The 20,824-nt window shown below is 41.0% G+C and overlaps 1 protein-coding gene across 3 annotated transcripts in view; it reads right to left on the bottom strand.

Annotated features, from left to right (window-relative positions):
- Positions 1-544: 544 nt before the first annotated feature.
- The window catches only part of CSTF2 (cleavage stimulation factor subunit 2), a 29,545-nt gene continuing 9,265 nt past the window's right edge, over positions 545-20,824 (bottom strand). The window contains exons 8-15 of one of the 3 annotated variants that reach the window (XM_047764688.1): positions 15,810-15,872; positions 13,348-13,407; positions 12,589-12,730; positions 11,634-11,809; positions 11,077-11,354; positions 4,886-4,996; positions 3,737-3,862; positions 545-755 (exon numbers count right to left, since the gene is read on the bottom strand). In XM_047764688.1, the coding sequence (XP_047620644.1) occupies positions 3,740-3,862; positions 4,886-4,996; positions 11,077-11,354; positions 11,634-11,809; positions 12,589-12,730; positions 13,348-13,407; positions 15,810-15,872 (953 nt within the window). In that variant the 3' untranslated portion in view covers positions 545-755; positions 3,737-3,739. The remainder of the gene's footprint in view (positions 756-3,736; positions 3,863-4,885; positions 4,997-11,076; positions 11,355-11,633; positions 11,810-12,588; positions 12,731-13,347; positions 13,408-15,809; positions 15,873-20,824) is intronic. The other 2 variants (XM_047764686.1, XM_047764687.1) reach the window with 2 other exon arrangements.

Raw genomic sequence — 20,824 nt, 5'->3', positions numbered from 1 at the left:
TCGACTACCCAGACTAAAGAGTTTTAGAACAGAAATGCAAATGTCAACAGTCCCTTGTGCTGTTGATGCACTCGAACCAGTGCTCATATATATCATCTTTGTCTTAACTCTGAACTATGCATGTGAATAGACTTGGTACTGATCAAAAAATACATTTTGATATTTGGATTTTTCTAAACTAAATACACTGCTCTGCTAGGTAGGCTCTTTGCTTTGCTGGCCTTCTGACCATTTTACAGCTCTAAGCAGAAGCTATTTTCACCCAGTAGACTCAGAAGTTCTAGCAAGTTCTCAAAGGGCAAATCTTATTATTCTTGTTGGAAGCAAATTAAGCAAAAACTAAGTTTCAGAAATCACTGCTTCTGAGAAATTTTCAAATATCATCAAGAAGAATAAATGGTTAACTTAAAAGGAAAAACAGAGCTATGGCAACATAACATAAAGTACAATACTGCAGTAAGGGTAGAAAACAATCTAAGTTTTCACACCCTTGGGCTTTTTAAAAGCAAAAAGGTTGTGTATATCAATTTGCAGTATACTAAAATTGTGTTCAAAGTTTATTTCAAGTCACAGAAAATTTACAAACTAAGACAACAGAATGGACTGATTTTGTTCTGAGAGAAGGTGATGGGAGTCCTCCACCTGGCACCAATTTGAGTCATTCAAGGGTTAGGATGTAGAAGTCATCTTTTTGCAACATTTCAACAAAGCTATGGAATTCATTTCCAGATTTGTTGCCAGGTATTTTTGAAAACCTGTACGGAAAAGTTGGGAGAAAGCCATTAGAAGTGGAGACAAACTCTTCCCCAAATATCAGGAAAAAAAATGTTTTTTAAGGTGGTCAGGAGGGAGACTATGCGTAAGAGCAAGCCATCAGGAAGATTCCTAAGGTTTCTGCCACCTGCCTTCCCAAAGTAATCATCCCTCATGGCAGTTTCTCAATCTCAGCACTACTGACATTTGGGGCCAGATGACTAACTCTGTTATTGGGGGATGTCCTGTGCCTTATAGGATTTTTACCAGTATCTCTGATCTCAAACCACTGAATGCCAATAGCACACCATACCCCCTAAAGCTCTGATAACCAAAAATGTCTCTAGACATTTCCAAATGTCCTATATGGGGCAAAACTACCTCTGGTTGAGAACCACTGATCTAATGGTAATGGTATATAAGCTTGTCAGTGATAGCAGAGATGGGTCACAACCAGCAAGGTACAAGATGGAGGGAGAGCCAAGATTTCAGCTATAGTATGCACAAATACCAGCAAATACACATTAAAACTTTGCCTGCATAATAAAACAGCACAGAACTCTGCACATGCACATGCGCGTGTACACACACACACACACACACACACACACACACACTAATGCAGGTTTAAAAAAATGCTGAAAGGGAGTTTCCATCATGGCTCAGTGGTTAATGAATCTGACTAGCATCCATGAGGACACAGGTTCAATCCCTGGCCTCACTCAGTGGGTTAAGGATCCGGCGTTGCCGTGAGCTGTGGTGTAGGCCAGCAGCTACAGCTCTGATTTGACCCCTAGCCTGCGAACCTTCATATGACATAATTGTGGCCCTAAAAGGACAAAAAAACAAAACTGTTCCCTGTGGCACAGTGGGCTAAGGATACAGCACTGTCACAGTGGCTTGGTGCAGGTTCGGTCCCTGGCCCAGGAACTTCCACATGTCACAGGTGTGGCCAAAAAAAAAAAAAAAATTGGTGAAAGGTGAATAAGGTCTGTAGTCTAGTTAAACAGTAATGTTCCAATGTCAATTTCTTCCTCTTGCATCATAAACTAAAAAGGGATTGTATAGAACAGCCTCCCAAGATGTGTATCCCTGGGGGAAGCTAGGGGAAGAGTATATGAGGCTCTTTGTACTATTTTTCCTACTTTCTGTGAATTTTCAATTATTTTATTTTTTAATTTATTTTTATTTTATTTTTTTGTCTTTTTGCTATTTCTTTGGGCCGCTCCCACGGCATATGGAGGTTCCCAGGCTAGGGGTCGAATCAGAGCTGTGGCCCCTGGCCTACACCAGAGCCACAGCAACGTGGGATCCGAGCCACGTCTGCGACCTACACCACAGTTCACAGCAACGCCGGATTGTTAACCCACTGAGCAAGGGCAGGGACCGAACCCGCAACCTCATGGTTCCTAGTCGGATTCGTTAACCACTGCGCCACGACGGGAACTCCCTCAATTATTTTAAAATAAGAGATAAAACAAACAAAAAACCCTGCCCCATGGGTTATGTGCAAATCTTTTACACGAGGTTTCTTATAAGCGAGAATACACAATGAAAGAACTTTCAGAAACATTTTTTCTACTATCCCAAAACATAATTTTCTCACATTGTATGGAACGCCTTCTCTGGTACTCATCAGAGAAAAGTAAAAAATTGATTCCTTTGAATATAATGGGTAGTTTATATTTTATTGAAGAAAATAGAATGCCTTGGGTATCTAGACAAAAAAAGTAGAGTACTGGTCATACTGGAAGTCTAGCTCTATCCACCTGAAGTTTCCCATTAAAGTTTAGTCATTTAAATTCTAGATATAGATATAATGCATACTTCCAATTGGGATGTTTTAACATTACAAATATGAGTAAAATATGATAAGTTTAATAAAGACTTGTTAGTGTAAATGAGTTCACTATTATATAATACATGGATGGGAACTATAACAAAGATGGGGTAAAAAGTAGAAATTCAGGGAGCTCCCATTGTGGCTTAGCAGTAACAAACCCAAATAGTATCCATGAGGACGCAGGTTCAATCCCTGGCCTTGCTCAGTGGGTTAAGGATCTGGCACTGCCATGAGCTGCATGTAGGAAGCAGACATGGCTTGGATCTGGGCATTGCTGTGGCTGTGGTATAGGCTGGCAGCTGCAGCTCCAATTCCACCCCCTAGCCTGGGAACTTCCATATGCCTCGGGTGTGGCCCTAAAAAGACAAAAAAAAAAAGTAGAAATTGAAAATGTGATATTCCAGCTGACACTGGGACAATGCAAACTTTCAAATGTTTTTAGAAAACAGAATTTTTTATGACATACAAGATGATGGGGAAAAATTTTTAAAAAGAAACACCAATACATGTAATCAAGTTAAGTCACATGATTATATTCCTTTTTACTTGACTGATGAGCAAGAAAAATAAGGGCAGCAGTGTACAGTACCTCTGAAATGTACAGAGACCAATGGTGATGGTGGACATTCACTACTTTAAAATTATGTGCTATAATAGTTTAACCTCATGATAGTCAATGTAAAATAATTACTGGAAAGTGAAATGTTTATACATTTTATTGAAATGGTTTATATATTCTCCATTTTTGATGGAATAGTTTGGAATAAAATAACTGATTCTAGAAGGATACACATCAAAATTATATTTAGGGGTTATGTCTAGGGAATGAGATTGAGGAAGCCGATCTTTTACCCTGGACTTTCTATATTTGATTAATTTTGTTAAATTGATCATATGTCACTTTTGCCATTAGGAAAAAAAAGTTAAACTAGGTTACAATCAATTCAACAACTGAACAAATGTCTATCGCCTTCCACTACCATGATAGGGGCTAAGTTTCTGAAGGAGAAGGGTCTAACCAAGGGGAGTGCAGGCCTCAGAGAATCTTGAGATCAGGAGAGTTTTGTTGGTTAAGGGTGAGAGTATATACCTCAATTATACAAAGAGCTTGTCTGACTCAGGCAGGGTAAGTCTGCTCACCTTTTAAGGCGCTCCAGTAGATTTCTGTATTTGTTCCTTTAAGATCAGGATACTCTGCCTCTGCTCAGGAGGCAGCATGGCAATCTGGTCTGCAGTTAGTTGAAGAACCTGCATGATCAAAGCAGCCTGTGCAGAGGAAAAATAAAGGTAGTGAGTTTTAATGATGGCAGCTCAAAAAAACCACCACCAGCTTCTGTCCAAAGAGACAGGATAGTTCACATATAGAAAAGAGCATACTAAAAAAAAAAAAAAAAATTCAAATCTAACCAAAACTGGCTGGTGAGAAAATGCAAACTGAAAAGTGGAAGTACAATACCTAAGATGGAAAGACTCAAAATAGACACCTTCATGAAGCCCAAATTCTTTCAGACTAAGAATGATATCTGTGAAGTCCACAGGTTTTAATCCTGTTTTGAAAGTTTCTCCTTTTCGCAAGCTTCAGCCTTTCCATCAGATATGAGCTCCCCACAATGGTCAGATATAGACACAGAAAGACATACTCATGGGGAATCTGCTATTGTTTTTAGGTATAAGGTAGAAAAGGAAGGAAGAAAGGGATTTGGATTTACAGGTCAATCAGGCCTGTGCACCAAAAAAAATCTATTGGCAGATGAGTCTGAAATGTAAAATAAGCTGCCATTCACATACATCCATTTAAGAATTTTAGGACCAGGCCCACAGACTTTCAGATAATAAGAACATAAAGAGTTCTGAGAGTATAAATATCACTTACAAAGGGACTCTGAAGACCCAGGACCTCCATATAACTGTGACTGTGAAAAGAGGACTCCAGGAGAGTTCCTGTTGTGGCGCAGTGGAAACAAATCTGACTAGGAACCATGAGGTTGTGGGTTTAATCCCTGGCCTCGCTCAGTGGGTTAAGGATCCAGCGTTGCCATGAGCTGTGGTGTAGGATGCAGACACGGCTCAGATCTGGCGTTGCTGTGGCTGTGGTGTAGGTCGCAGACATGGCTCGGATCTGGAGTTGCTGTGGCTGTGGTGTAGGCCAGAAGCTGTAGCTCTGATTCGACTCCTAGCCTGGGAATCTCCATATGTCTTGGGTGCGGCCCTAAAAGACAAAAAGAAAAAAAAAAAAAGAGGACTTCAAAAGACTTGCGCATATGGAGGCAGCTGGACTGCACTGCTTACCTTCTCGTGGTCCTGTGGAGTGACTTGGTTCTGGCCAGGACTAAAGCCGCCAGGCTGGCCTCCAGCCTGAATGCTCGCTCCTTGCATGCCCGCTCCCTGCATGACTGGGACCTATGTGTACAGAGAGAGATAAGGAGAGATTTTTCCATACTTCTCATTTAGGTAACCAGAAACGAGTAATTACAGCAATGTGAACAAATGTGACCTGGTTATGGACTTGAGTAAAAAATGCAAATTAATGACTCTGAACATCATTTCCTACTGTTATCAACAGCAGAAGGCAGGGTTTAGCCAGAGATCAACTAGCAAGTCAGATGCATTTGCCTACAATAGCTCCAGCATCATCAACAAATATCCCACAGCAGGAGTTCCCTTTGTGGCTCGGTGGTAATGAATCTGACTAGTATCCATGAGGTCCTGAGTTTGATCCCTGGCCTTGCTCAGTGGGCTAAGGATCTGGCATTGCTGTGAGCTGTAGGTGCAGGTCACAGATACAGCTTGGATCTGGCATTGCAGTGGCTGTGGTGTAGGCCAGCAGTTACAGCTCCAATTGACCCCTAGCCCAGGAATTTTCATATGCTATGGGTGTGGCCCTAAAAAGACAAAAAAAAACCCCTCCAAAAACAAAAACAAAAAACCCCCCAAATATCCCACAGCACAATTGGATACCATCAAATCAATCAAAATTCAGCCAAATAAGCACAAGGAAAACTAAGAGCATCCTAGAAACTAGTGCTCAGTGGAAGTAGAAATGAAAGCTGACAGATTCTAGTATAATGTCTTCTGGTCCACTGGGGAAGCTACATTCACAGGAATACTGCCTACCTCTAGTTCAATCAGACATTAGGTGGTTTGTCCCAAAGGGCCCTATCCCACAAGTAAGGCAGAGACCATCATAATGGCAGAGGCAGAAAGGAGATAGGAAGGCCTCTGGGGAAAAGACTGCTATTAGCCCAACATTTGCTCTTTATAACTTTCCATAGAGAATATGCAGCAGATGCTTTCTGCTAAATACAGACCAAGAAACATGACTGACTTGAGTTAACGAAGTGCAGTTTTATCATGCTTATTGGTACTTAAGATCGTCAAAGGGTTTAATCTTTTGGAAGGCAACCAGAACCCAAGGAAAAGGCCTCATAGCACCTAGAATAACTGTTAAAAGGTCCCTATGCTGGAATTATATTCACCCAGAGCTTAGGTGGTACTCTTATTAAACACAAATTGTTAGCAAACATGTTACCTCCTTCCCCAGCAGATGAGAAGCAGCAAAGCATAAAAGAAATGTAATAGGAATCTGAGTAATAGATGCAAACTATTGCATTTGGAATGGATAAGCAATAAGATCCTGCTGTATAGCACTGGGAACTATATTTAGTCACTTGAGATGGAGCATGAATGGAGAAGATGTGAGAAGAAGAATATGTGTTTATGCGTGTGTGTGTATATATATGTGTGTGTGTGTGTGACTGGGTCACTTCGCTGTACAGTAGAAAACTGACAGAACACTGTAAACCAGCTATAATGGAAAAAATAAAAACCATTTAAAATAAAAAAATAAGAAAGGGGGAGTTCCCGTCATGGCGCAGTGGTTAACGAATCCGACTAGGAACCATGAGGTTGCGGGTTCAGTCCCTGCCCTTGCTCAGTGGGTTAACGATCCGGCGTTGCCGTGAGCTGTGGTGTAGGTTGCAGACGTGGCTCGGATCCCGTGTTGCTGTGGCTCTGGCGTAGGCTGGTGGCTACAGCTCCAATTCAACCCCTAGCCTGGGAATCTCCATATGCTGCGGGAGCGGCCCAAGAAATAGCAACAACAAAAAGACAAAAAAAAAAAAAAGAAAGGGAATGTATATATATGTATGACTGGGTCATTTTGCTGTACATTAGAAAACTGACAGAACACTGTAAACCAATTATAACAGAAAAAATAAAAATCATTATAAAAATAAAATAAAAAATAAAAGATGTGGACAAATCATTAGGAACAGATACTATGACAGCAATGTGAAGAGCCAGGTGACAGCGTGACAGTGAAAGAGACCAGAAACCAAAACTGCAGATAACTATGCTTTCTATTATAGCATGTACAATAACAGGTACATTTAATGATGACCTTGAGCAATCAAAAATGATCAAAATCATTTTTTCTATCCTCTTTGAGAAGGAAGCATAGTACACTTTATGAACTATTTTTCATTGAACTAGTTTAAAAACTTGGCTGAACAGTTCTATTATCTGGAACATTCGTTTACATGCATTAACTCATTTCCCAAAGACACCAGAGATATAAAGCATTAGTACAGCTTTGTACAGATACCCAGAATATTCTTACTTTCTCTTCTTTATCAATACTTAATCCAGAGACCAGTCTGAACCTTAATGATCTGTTATGGACCTGAAATATCTATGCGAATAACATTTTTGAAGCTTCGGTCAATAGTAATTTGAGGTACTGTAATGTGATCTAACCACTTAATAATGGCCATTTAAAGTTTCCAGAAGAGCCTGCTCTAGGCAGACAAGTAATAATACAGGTGACCACACATCTAAGTTTGCCTAAGTTCCAGTTTCTGCTTTTGCCCCACAGTAATTACTATAGCATTCTAACTCTCAAACATGTCCCTGTTTGGACAATAAGTTATATAATCACTCTCATAATAATAAGCCTTTTACTAACAAGTTCCCAACTAGGTAGACTGAAGTTAATTTTAAAATCTGATTTTAAATTATGAATTAAGGATATACTGTTAGGTAAAAAAACAAGGTGTAGGAGTTCCCGTTGTGGCTCAGTGGAAACCAATCTGACTAGTATCCATGAGGACACAGGTTTGATCCCTGGCCTTGCTCAGTGGGTTAAGGATCTGGCGTTGCTGTGAGCTGTTGTGTAGGTTGCAGACGAGGCTTGGATCTGGTGTTGCTGTTGCTGTGGCTGTGGCTGTGGAGTAGGCCAGTGGCTACAGCTCCAATGTGACCCCCAGCCTGGGAACCTTCATATGCCGCATTGTGGCCCTAAAAAAACCAAAAAAAACAAAAAACAAACAAAAAAACCACCACCAAAACTCACAAGGTGCAGAACAGTGAAAACAAGAATATATGCATATTCACATTTGCAAAAATAAGAACATATATTCTTATTTGCTAAAAAGATACATTTTTAAAAAGCTAATAAAAGTGATTATCTATAGGAGATGGGGGACAGAGGGAAGACAGGTATGGGAAGGAAGTGAGGTTCTTACTGTTTATCTTTTTTACATGAGTGAATGTATTTTATATATTTATTTATTATTTTTTGTCTTTTTAGGGCCACACCCACAGCATATGGAGGTTCCCAGGCTAGGGGTCAAATTGGAGCTACAGCTGCCTGCCTACACCAGAGCCACAGCAACGCCAGACCCGAGTCGCATATGCAACCTACACCACAGCTCATGGCAACACTGGATCTTTAACCCATTGAGCAACGCCAGGGATCGACCCTGCATCCTCATAGATATTAGTAAGATTTGTTTTTGCTGAGTGTCGATGGAAACTCCTATATATTTATTTGTAGCTGAACATATTGAACAATTTTAGAAAGGTTTGAAGATAATATTTTTATTTTTTCAAGGGAACCCTCCTACACTGTTGGTGGGAATGTAAATTGGTACAACCACTATGGAAAACAGTATGGAGGTACCTCACAAAACTAAATATAGAACTACTATATGACCCAGCAATCCCATTCCTGGGTATATATCCAGATAAAATTTTCACTGAAAAAGAAACATGCACCCCTATGTTCACTGCACCGCTATTCACAATAGCCAAGACATGGAAACAACCTAAATGTCCAATGATAGATGAATGCACTAAGAAGATGTGGTACATATACACAATGGAATACCATTTAGCCATAAAAAGAACAAAACGACGCCATCTGCAGCAACGTGGATGGAACCAGAGACTCTCATACTAAGTTAAATAAGTCAGAAAGAAGAAGACAAATACCATATGATATCACTTATACCTGGAATCTAATATACGACACAATGAACCTATCTATAGAAAAGAAAAAAAAACTCATGGACATGGAGAACAGACTTGTGGATGCCAAGGGGGAGGGAGTGGGATGGACTGGGAATTTGGGGTTAGTAGATAAGCAATGAGATCCTGCTGTATAGCACAGGGAACTATATCTAATCACTGTGATGGAACGATGAAGGATATGTGAGAAAAAGAATGTATACATATGTATAACTGGGTCATTTTACTGTACAGCAGAAATTGACAGAACATTACAAATCAAGTATAATAAAAATTTTAAAAAAAATTTATTTTCGGGAGTTCCCGTCGTGGTGCAGTTAACGAATCCGACTGGGAACCATGAGGTTGCGGGTTCGATCCCTGCCCTTGCTCTGTGGGTTAACAATCCGGCATTGCCGTGAGCTGTGGTGTAGGTTGCAGACGCGGCTCGGATCCCGTGTTGCTGTGGCTCTGGCGTAGGCCGGCAGCTACAGCTCCGATTCGACCCCTAGCCTGGGAACCTCCATATGTCACGGGAGCGGCCCAAGAAAGGGCAAAAAGACAAAAAAAAAATTTTATTTTCTCTATCTCAGATCTAGTTGGCTTTATATAATCTACTAATGAAAACCATAATAAATCTAATATTACAGAGTAATGAGTTTGAGTACTAGCAGAGGTAAAGAAATAAGACATTATCAACAAATGGTCTTCCAACCATTATTTTCAACATCTTTCTCCAAAGAATTATCAACAGAATTATATAAGCATATCATGTAGTTATTTGGTATTTATCTCCCCACTAGAATGCAAACTCCATGGGGACAGGGACCTTGTTTGGTTCACACTGCTATATCCCCAGTACCTGTAACTCTGTCCAGTACATAGTAGGTACTCAATAAATATTTGCTGAATGAATGAATGGAAGCATAAAACTCATTTATCATGAGGCTACTGACCACAGAGGGCACAATGAAAATCAAAGCCCACAAATAGTTTTGTAAAGAGTAAAACTTGGGAGTTTTCTTGTGGTACAGCATGTTAAGGACCTGGTGTTGTCACTGCAGTGGCTCAGGTCATTGCTGTGGCACAGGGAACTTCCACATGCATTTGGTGCAGCCTCCACAAAAAAGGTAAAACTTGAAAAACAATGGAAGAGTTTTATTCTACACATACCAGTAAAACAACATATTCATATTTCATATTAAAGAGGGAGGACAGACACACATATACATATACACTATGCACAGGTAATAGGACAAAGTAGTAGAGTGGAAAAAGAAGAAGGTTCTATTCTTTGCTTTGCCACTTTTTAGTTGTGTGAATTTGGGTAAGTCACCTGAATTCTTGGGTCTCAGTTTCCAAACCTATAAAATGAGAGAAATGGATGACTGACATGTTCCATTCCAGCTCTGACAATACCATCCTCTCTTATACACATATGCACACAAGGTGGAGTAAGGCACAGAAGCATGTAGAAGAGAGAAGACAGACAGAAGTACACAGGCGAAGGAGGAAGTCACACTGAGGAAAAAGGAAGGTGGAAGGGCTAGAGGGAAACAAGGTACCAGCAAACCAAACCAAACCAAACTACCCTCAGAGGGAAGATACATACATACCACCTCCCTAAAACTAACTGGAGGTGACAGCACATTAGACAATCATAGACCACCATATACACATAGCTGGAGAGAGCCAAATAAGGAGGAAGTAGAGATAAGAATTCAGCTGCACAGCTTTTAAAGCAAGCATTAGTAAATTGCCTTGCATATGCCACTGTTCACTTAGGCCATGTGATGAAAGTAAATTAAAATAGATTTCTGCAAACCTAAGATTAGCTAAATGACCACTAATAGCACTTCGTATGCTCTAATGCAGTGGTTTTAGAATTATATATTAGAATCATTTGGGGGAGGTTTTCCAAATTATCCATGCCTAGATTCTACTGATGTGCTCTCTACCTGCTAAAATCAGGGGCTCTGCTCTAAATGGAATATAAAATTGTGGGACAAGGTTACTCTTTTGGACTATAATCCTGGTAGTCAGAAAATCACCACCCTAAGGAACAGAGAAACTAAAGGAAGGGAGATAAGGTGATGAACAGATCAAATCAGAAAGCAGTAATAATCAGCCTCAAAGATCAATTCCTGAATAGGTCAAGGTTTCACATACAAGCTGGAAGTGAATGTTATACATACCTGTCTGGATCCCTGGGGGCCAACTGCACCCATGTTAATTGGACTAGGACCCTGGATTCCACTAGGCATAGGGCCTCTTGGGCCTGGGACAGGGCCCCTTGTATCCATGCTTCTGGCCTCCATCCCTCTGACTTCCATTGCACGGGCCTCCATCGCACGGGCCTCCATCGCACGGGCCTCCATGGCACGGGCCTCTAATCCTCTAGCATCTAATCCTCTTGCCTCCATGGCTCGTGCCTCCATCCCTCGTGCATCTATGCCTCGAGGATCTCTTCCGCCTATAAAAAAAAGTTGCAAGAAAACCACTGTGTAGATACTCATCTTTACTGCAAGAAGAAATAATAATCAGAGAAAGACAGAAATCTATTCCTTCAGTCACATCTACCCCCAACTACATCAGACTGCTTTCTCTTCAATTTCTCACACTGGTAGATATACGTAAAAAAGCTTGCCAACCCTACTGCCCAACATTCTGTATCCCCAATTAGAGCCGAAGTCAGCAGGTTCATCATGAGTCCACGACTACCAGTCAGCCTTGTGACGTGGTTTCCCCTCACCTCTGCCATCCAAGGGTGGACCCCTCTGATCTAGCATGGGTCCTCTTGGCTCTGCCATTAGAGGTCTGGGCTCAGCTAATGGCCCTCCCCTCATTTCATGTGGGGGTGGGCCACGGCTGTCATGGCCAGGGACATGGTGCATGGGCGGACCCTGATGAGGTGGTCCCAGGTAACCTCTAGAGACGGAGAAAAAAATATTTTAAAACAGAACAAAACAACAAGAAAAAAGTGTCAACCAGAAGATCAGGAAGTAAAAATCAGACAGAGATCTGATACAAAGAACTGATAAAAACATCAGTTTATAAATGCTAAGAGAATAACACCAAAGAGGTTGAAGAAAAGCTATGGAGATGTAAATCCATGTATTCAAGAGTTTCACATCTGATCAGCGCACTCAAATTAAGGAGGAATTAGTGGATATCCATTATATATAATATGAATACTCAGTATGGTCCTTAAGAATGTGGGTTACTGTATGGGTTCAAATCTAGGATCTAGCACTTATTAGCTGTGTGATCTTGGGCACATCTGCCTTGGTTTCTTCATCTGTAACATGGAGCTGATATTACACAGTATCAGTCTCTCAGGGTTGTTGTGTGGATTTAATGAGATGATCTCAGACAAGTACTCAGAGCAGATTCAGAGGCAAAATCCCCACTTGTATCGATTATTATTGCTATCATCAGTATTGCTACTACCAATAAATAATATAAGTTTTTCCTGCTCAGATATGTGTGCTAGAATTTTCAATTTCTGAAAATGGAGTAGAGCAATGGTTAGTTCAAAATGACATACTCAGCGACAGAGTTCTACCCAGGAAGTGCTTTGTCTTGGATAGCGGCTATGAAGATCTTTTGAAGTAGGCATACAGGTACAACTGGTATGAAAAGACTTTGTTCTCAAAGCAAGAGGAAATTCTGATCCCTTCAGTCTTTTCCTTCTACGTTCTGCTTACCTAGGCTCTACCTCTCCAGTTACAGAAAGTAAAGTGCCTCCACGTGGGTCATTTGGAGCATCTCCTAACAGACCTCGAGGAGTTGGGACATTGGCAGGCAAGGGCCCACGCTGCATAGCTGCTCTGGGGTCTTGCATCGGCACTGCCAGAGAAAGAAACGGGGAGTTACTACTGTGAAGGACACATAAGGAAACAAGAAAACGACTCTCTATACCACAGAGTGGGTGAAACCTCACCACAGCAGACTCCTCTTGCAGCTCAAGAACAGAAGCAAGGTAGAGGCAGAATCTGTGCCATATCAGAGGTATGGATGGAATTATATAAAGAGCAAATCGGGGAGCAACCTGCCAAGAACTAGCACTGCAACCTGAACAAACTTATGCTCCTGGTTTTCCTTATAATCAATCTTAGTTCAAGGACCAGAGTCACAAAAAAGAGGTAGGGTCTTGGCATATATGAACACTGCCATAGCTCTGCAAGAACCTGCTGTCTCCTTACAGACTGCTATTCCATCCAAGCCTCCTGACACCAGTAGGGAGGGAGTACAGCCTCAGACAGATGCCCATATCATCCATGTTCTCTGCCCTGTGTGAAGAGGTCAGGCTTGTGGCCCAACAGGAAAAAAAATAAAAACCAAAAACCCAAAATACTACCCTTTGGGGTTCTGAACGTGAGGATGACTGCCAAGCAGCTCTTGTCCTCTCAACGTCCCACCCTGAACACCACAAGCAAAAGGAAACCCGCAGATACAATGGGTACCTTGAACTCGCTCAATTGATGCAGGCCCGGCGGGTCCCACGGGCGAGTGCTGTAGGGTTCCTAGGTGAGCAGTAAGTTCAAAAGGAGAAAGAGCAGACACTTAAAATAGCTTGCACACTCACACACACACACACACACACACACACGCAGAAGCATACACATACAGACACTGGAGATTTACACATATAAGTTAAAAAGCCAAGAGTTCATTAACTTGCCCCGGACTACAAAATCTTCCTAAACTAAATTAGCTTCTTTGGATCTGAAGCTGTTCTGCTTTGATGAGATTGCTTCCTAAGATAAAACCTGTGGGCCACTGATTTTATCTGAGCAGGAATAAGCAGCCACTTTCAATGTTCACCTCTGTTTATGATTCCCCTTAAATCTCCTTATGATACCATTCAAAAAAAGAAATTAAATATAAAAAGGATGGTTCTGAATCTCTGGTTAGGCAAAGAACATAAATATATTTTTCATAGACAAAAAAAAAGAAAGAAATAGTACTGAATCTGGAAGGCAAGATTAATTCTGGAAAGGTCTACAAAAGAAGTACATAGTACTATTTTTTTGGCCATATTTTAAAGTACAAAAATTTCTATCAAAAAAGTATCAAATGGGGAAATGCAGTGAATGAACTTTAGACAAGGAAAGAGAATATCACTCCTCAAGAAATACTCTGCCACTGTAAGTCTGTGCTAAACAAACATATGACAACTGCAAAGACATATGATGACAAGGGCACCAAGACTAAACAAAGGTGGCAGAGGGCAAGAAGTATGTTCTTAAACATCTCATTGTTTCTTTTCATCATTACAAATGTGCAAAAGAAGAATGGATGGCAGGAAAAGAAAGACCAACTGGGTACAAGTGGAAAGATTCTTGCTTCCTCTGCTGGGCGCTAAAGGAAAACTATAAAACTCACCTCATTTTGTCTCTTCATGAAGACATTTTTGATATACCTTCAAAACTCAAGTCATTTCCCTTTGTTAACTTTTGACCAGAAAGGTGAAGATAACTACATCAAGAAGGAAGATGTCTTACAGAAGTGTGTATTAAACAGCTAAAGTTTGATTGATGGCTGGGGAAGAGGTAAAAGTATGACTGAAACCCTAATTCCTTCCCACTACTGCAAAAATACTTTGGGGAACATACATGATCTACTGATAGTGGCTGAGGGCAGTGGGGCACAACAGCACAAAAGCACGGGCTGCTCAGATGAAGTGTTTGGACAAGAGCTTGTTCCACCGTCAAATGTTTGACAAGATTGTTAGTTGTGTCACTTCGGCAACCAACCCCAGTGTACAAACCATAGACAAGGAGTAGAGTGCACAGGTCTGTATCTTAGCATTTTGCTTTTAAAAAAAATGGGTTTTCCTTATAGACCATATGCTAATAAGAAGTAACTTGAGCTTCCCCAGGCTTGTCCAATGCAGTTCTTTCTCATCACAAGGGCACAATGAATAAAAATAGAAGACATTAGAGAGCATCTTTAGAAGTTAATAGAAGCAGCGTGGTTTAGCAGAAAGAGAATAGATTTTGGAGCTAGAAACTTTGGAATCTTAGCTCTGCAGCTTATTAGCTGGAAGATAAGATGAGTGCACCAAGCCCAACCCATATTACTTGGATACCAGTATTTACTTACCGTGTCCCCTTGAGGAATAACTCAAAACTCTGAGCTTCCAGCCCTTCACCTGAAAACTGAGGTGCTGCCAGCTAACTCACATGATGGTTTATGAAAATTAGAGAGTGTGGCCTATTGGATGCACTCATTTTTACTCTTAGTTCCTTCTGTTTTCCCTCTCTCTTCCTGATGTTGTTTTCAAGCAAATCACTGCAGTTTCTGTTTCTTCAAACTCCAGTATCACAGAGAAACACATGGAGATTCTGGAGTGAATGACACTGTGGTATGCAGTGTTACTGCCACAGCTCAACATACACTTACCAGACAGGCTTCACAGACTTTTGATCCTTGGGGTTGAAATTTATCTTCTACATACACAGACACATATTATATGTTCACTATTAAAACATCTTAATCAGATCTCCATAGAGGGAGAGAGAACGTGTCAGGAGAAGCATTAAATTACTAAGAAAAGGTGATATAAGTGAAATAGAAACAAAGGAATCATCTGCTCTGTCATCAATTCTTGTACAGCCGGGCTCTGAATCACTAGATAGAAATCTAGACAGCTGTGTCCAAAAGAATCTTCTGCAATGATGGAATGTTCTGTGCCTGCAATATCTACTATGGCATCCACCAGCCACAAGTGGCCATTGAGCCCTTAGAATATGGCTAGTGTGAATGAGGAACTAAGTTTTAGATTTTTACCTAATTTCAATTTGATTCAATTTAATTAAACATTCAAATAGCCACACATAGTTAGTGGCTGCCATATCAGACAGTGTAGATCAGAACACTTCCAAATCTAGATCACATTAATCAGACATTAATATTTATTTACCTTGTCCCCGCTCCATGGATACTGGTCCACTTCCTGGCATTCCAACCTGGGCCTGCATTCCTCCTAGAAGATAAAGGGTAGGAAAAAAATTAGGACAATGGAGAAAAAACGTGGACCATGCCTGAGTTAACAATTTTCCTCTTCCTGCCCCACAAGCAGAAATCTACAAAAGAAGGTCATAACAACCACTAAACAACGCAGTTACACAGAGAATGCAGTTTGTTAGTGCACTTTAGGCTTCAGTGACAGAAAAGTGAGTTAAATACGAATTTTTAAGCTCACTGGTTACCAAAACCTTGGCAGGGAGTTCTGTAATACAGAACAAGGGCACTTACCCAAATAACTCCTCCCACAGGAGGCAGTTCTGTTCCCAGAGTACTTTGTAAATGTGTGGGTACGCTGTTTCAGTTGTGACAGATTTGAGGGAGGGATGGCTGGCATCTTACGAGAAGCCAATAAAGATATCAGGTGTTCTTCAGTGTATGAAACAGTCCCACAAAATCAAGAATTTGCCTGCCTTGCAAAACGTTCAAATATCTTGCTAAACATTCACACAAATGAAAATTTTTATAGTCATCTGAACTTAGAACCTGTCTGTTTTACTTGTAAACAAGAAGGTTCTTTGTCCTGTATATATATGTGTGTATAAATATATATGAATACACACACACACTGAATTTTCCAAAAATGAAATTACTGAGTAAATTATGGGTACTTTATTTTGTTTTGTTAAGAACTTTACCAAAAGTTTTCATTTTCGCCATTTCAGAAAATCACATCATCAATGTCAATAGTTCTTGAGGTATCTGAGTTGCCAAAACAACCTACGTGGGTCTTTTACTTTTATAGTATAAATGCAAGTATCTGACTGCTATTTTTTGTTTTCTAGTGTAGTTGTGCTTGAAATTTGCGTATTAAAAACGTTCTTTTTCCCTTTCCTTCTCCTTTATATTATAGTTAGGGTTTTTTTTGAGAAACTGGTGTTTTTTTGAAACTACGTTGTGTTGTATCATCTGTGCAATTCATTTTAGGATAGCAAAGGGTCGCTGCAAAAATATGTTACAAAAAAAGAGGCCACTGGGCCTAATAGGGTTGAAAATCTTTTTACAAAGACTAAACCACAAGTCCTTGTCTAGTCCTTACCATACAGCAATAACTTTCTTTTCCTCAAAGGAACAATATATGCTGCAAGTGGGGAGAAAAGACAGGCTGAACTATTTGCAGTTCAAGAATACTTACCTAAAATTATCCAAGTACATGTCACATTCTCTTATCCCTTGCCAGGCACCAAAGAGCCATAAATTAAGAACCCGAATCTGTGCTAGTCCCATCAGTGCTACTAAGTAATTGTAATTTTTGAATAAGTGATTGAAAAAATTAACACATTTCTAGGCTTTCTCATCTATAAAATGAACGAAGCTCGTCTAAACCAGTGTTTTCCTAGGATGTGGTCCATAAGAGCATCAGTATCACCAGGGAGTTGACAGAATTGCAAATTCTCAGGGCCCTACCTCAGACCTGTGGAATTAGAAAGTCTAGGGGTGGAGTTCCATCATGGTGTGGTGGAAAGGAATCCGACTAGGAACCATGAGGTTGTTGGTTAGGTCCCCGGCCTCGCAGAGTAGGTTAAGGATCCAGCGTTGTCATAAGCTGTAGGTCGCAGACGTGGCTTGGATCCACGGTTGCTGTGGCTGCAGCTGTGGCTGGCAGCTGTAGCTCTGATTGGGCCCCTGGCCTATGAACCTCCATATGCTGCAGGTGCGGCCCTAAAAAGCAAAAAAAAAAAACAACCAAAAAACCAACCAACCAACCAACCAAACAAAAAACCACACAAAAAAGTCTAGGGGTGGAGAGCAACAATCTGTGTTTTAATATTTTATTTATTTTTTAAGGCTGCACCTGCAGCATGTGGAAGTTACCAGGCTAGAGGTTGAATTGGAGCTGAAGCTGCCAACCTACGCCACAGCCACATGGGATCCGAGCCACATCTGTGACCTACACCACAGCTCACGGCAACGCCCCATCCTTAACCTACTGAGCAAGGCCAGGGATCAAACCCGCATCCTCATGGATACCAGTTGGGTTCGTTACCACTGAGCCACAACAGGAACTCCTGTGTTTTAATATTTTAATGACCCCTTTGGGTGATTCTAATGTACACTAAAATTTGAGGTCTAAATAATTTCAAAGCTCTCCTCTACCTATAACATTCTATGATTAATTCAGACCACTCACCAAAACAATACAAAGATTTAGGATCTTCTGAGGACAGCAGTGACAGAGGGCATCATGAGCACAATTTCTCATATAACACTATCACATGATGTGATAGATGTGATAGTGTTATCACATTTGTATGGGCTAGCTTCTGAGAAGTGGAATTGGTAGATCAAAGTGTATATGAATTTTTAATGTGAGACTATTTTTTAAACAAATTGAATGAGCTCCTGCTGTGGCACAATGGGACTGGTGTCCTGGGAGCACTGGGACGTGGGTTTGATCCCCAACATGGCACACTGGGTTAAGGATCCAGCAAGGCCACAGCTATGGTTTAGGTCAAGACTGGCTCAGATCTGATCCCTGGCCAAGGAGTTCCATATACTGTGGGGAGGCCAAAAAAATAAATAAATAAATAAATAAATTGTAGTACAGTTGATTTATAATATGTTAGCTTCTGATGTGCAGCAAAGTCTTTATATATATATATACACACTCATTTTAATATTCTTTTCCATTATGTTTTATCACAGGATATTGAATATAGTTCACTGTGCTGTACAGTAGGACCTTGCTGTTTATCTATTTTTTTTTTCATCTTTTCTAGGGCTGCATGTGCAGCATATGGAGGTTCCAAGGCTAGGGGTTTAATCGGAGCTGTAGCTGCTGGCCTACACCAGAGCCACAGCAACTCAGGATCAGAGCTGCGTCCGTGACCTACACCGCAGCTCACCACAACTCTGGATCCTTAACCCACTGAGCAAGGCCAGGGATCGAACCCGCAATCTCATGATTCCTAGTCGGATTCGTTAACCACTGAGCCATGACAGGAACTCCTGTTTACCTATTTTTATATAGTAGTTTGTACCTGCTAACCCCAAACTCCCAATTTATTCCTCCCACCTTTCCCCTTTGGTATCCAAAAATTTGTCTTCTATGTCTGTGAGTCTGTTTCTGCTTCATAGATAAGTTCATTTGTGCCATATTTTAGATTTCCACATATAAGTGATAGCATATGGTATTTGTCTTTCCCTTTATGACTTACTTCACTAAGTATGATAATCTTTAGGTCCACCCATGTTGCTGTAAATGGCATTAATTTGTTCTTTTTATGGCTAAGTAGTATTCCTTTAAAAAAGAACTACTCTCTTAAAAGGCTGAAAAACTTCACATTTCCACCAGCAATGTATGATACCACTCTCCCCACCAATACTAAGTATAATCTCTGAAACTTTTACTAGTCTGAGGGGATTAAGTAACATGAAATCTCATAGTTTAATTTGCAATCCCCTGACTATAAATGAATGTTTTTGTTGCCATTTGGATTTGCTCTTCTATCATATGCTCTTCTATGAAGCGCCTACCCATTTTCTTTGCCTACTTTTCTATGAGCTTGCTCCCCCTTCTCATCAACTGTCAAAGAACTTTGTACAGGGTATCTCAAATATCTTAGTAAAGTTTTAACAACTTCAGAACTATAAATGCTGCAAACTTACAAAAGATATCACTTGAAATTTCAACTACTTAAGTTCCTTTTACACTCAATTTTAACTTTTTCCAACTTTTATATTTATTAATTCCCTCTTCTTGGCACCTTGCTTTATTTTTTTCAAAATTATTTTTCTAGGAGTTCCCATTGTGGCTCAGTGGTTAATGAATCCGACTAGGAACCATGAGGTTGCGGGTTCAATCCCTGGCCTTGCTCGGTGGGTTAAGGATCCGGCATTGCTGTGAGCTGTGTAGGTTGCAGACGAGGCTTGGATTCCGAGTTGCTGTGGCTGTGGTGTAGGCCAGTGGCTACGGCTCTGATCAGACCCCTAGCCTGGGAACCTCCATATGTTGGGAGCAGCCCTAGAAAAGGCAAAAAGATAAAAAAATCCACAAAAAACAAAATTATTTTTCTAGTACTTTAGAACTAGTAGGGTTCCTTTACTCTTAAAAAAATTTTTTTTTTCCTTTTTAGGGCAGCATCTGCAGCATATGGAAGTTCCCAGGCTAGGGGTTGAATAGGCTGCAGTTGCCAGCCTAAACCACAGCCCCAGCAATGCTAGATCCAAGCCTCCACGCCACATCTGTGACCTATGCCACAGCTTGTGGCCATGCCGGATCCTTAACCCAGTGAGCAAGGCCAGGGGTTGAACCTGCATCCTCATGGATACTAGTTGCATTCTTAACCTGCTGAGCCACAATGAGAACTACCCCTTTATTCTTTTTTTTTTTTTGTCTTTCTGCTATTCCTTGGGCTCCCGCGACATATGGAGATTCCCAGGCTAGGGGTCTAATCGGAGCCGTAGCCACCAGCCTACCAGAGCCACAGCAACGTGGGATCCGAGCCGCGTCTGCAACCTGCACCACAGCTCACAGCAACGCCGGATCGTCAACCCACTGAGTGAGGGCAGGGACCGAACCTGCAACCTCATGGTTCCTAGTCAGATTCGTTAACCACTGCGCCAACAATGGGAACTCCTATTCTTTAATAATATAGACACTTTTAAGGATATTCATTTCCCTTTAAGTACTACTTTTACTATTTCTTGCACTTTTTTGTATGAAGTTCACTACTTTTTGTTGACTTTTTCTTTTTGGTCTTTTTAGGGCCACACCTGGGCCAGATGGAGTTCCCAGGCTAGGGCTGAAGTGGAGCTATACCTGCCCGACTATGCCATAGCCATAGCAGCATGGGGACTGAGCTGCATTTGAGAACTACACCGCAGCTCACTGCAACTCTGGATCCTTAACCCACTGAGCAGGGCCAGGGATGGAACCCGAGTCCTCATGGATACTAGTAGGAGTCATTT

This window comes from Phacochoerus africanus, chromosome X, assembly GCF_016906955.1.
Source record: "Phacochoerus africanus isolate WHEZ1 chromosome X, ROS_Pafr_v1, whole genome shotgun sequence".
Lineage (NCBI taxonomy): Eukaryota > Metazoa > Chordata > Mammalia > Artiodactyla > Suidae > Phacochoerus > Phacochoerus africanus.
Note: the sequence above shows the minus strand (reverse complement) of the source record. Positions and strands in the feature narration are given on the sequence as shown.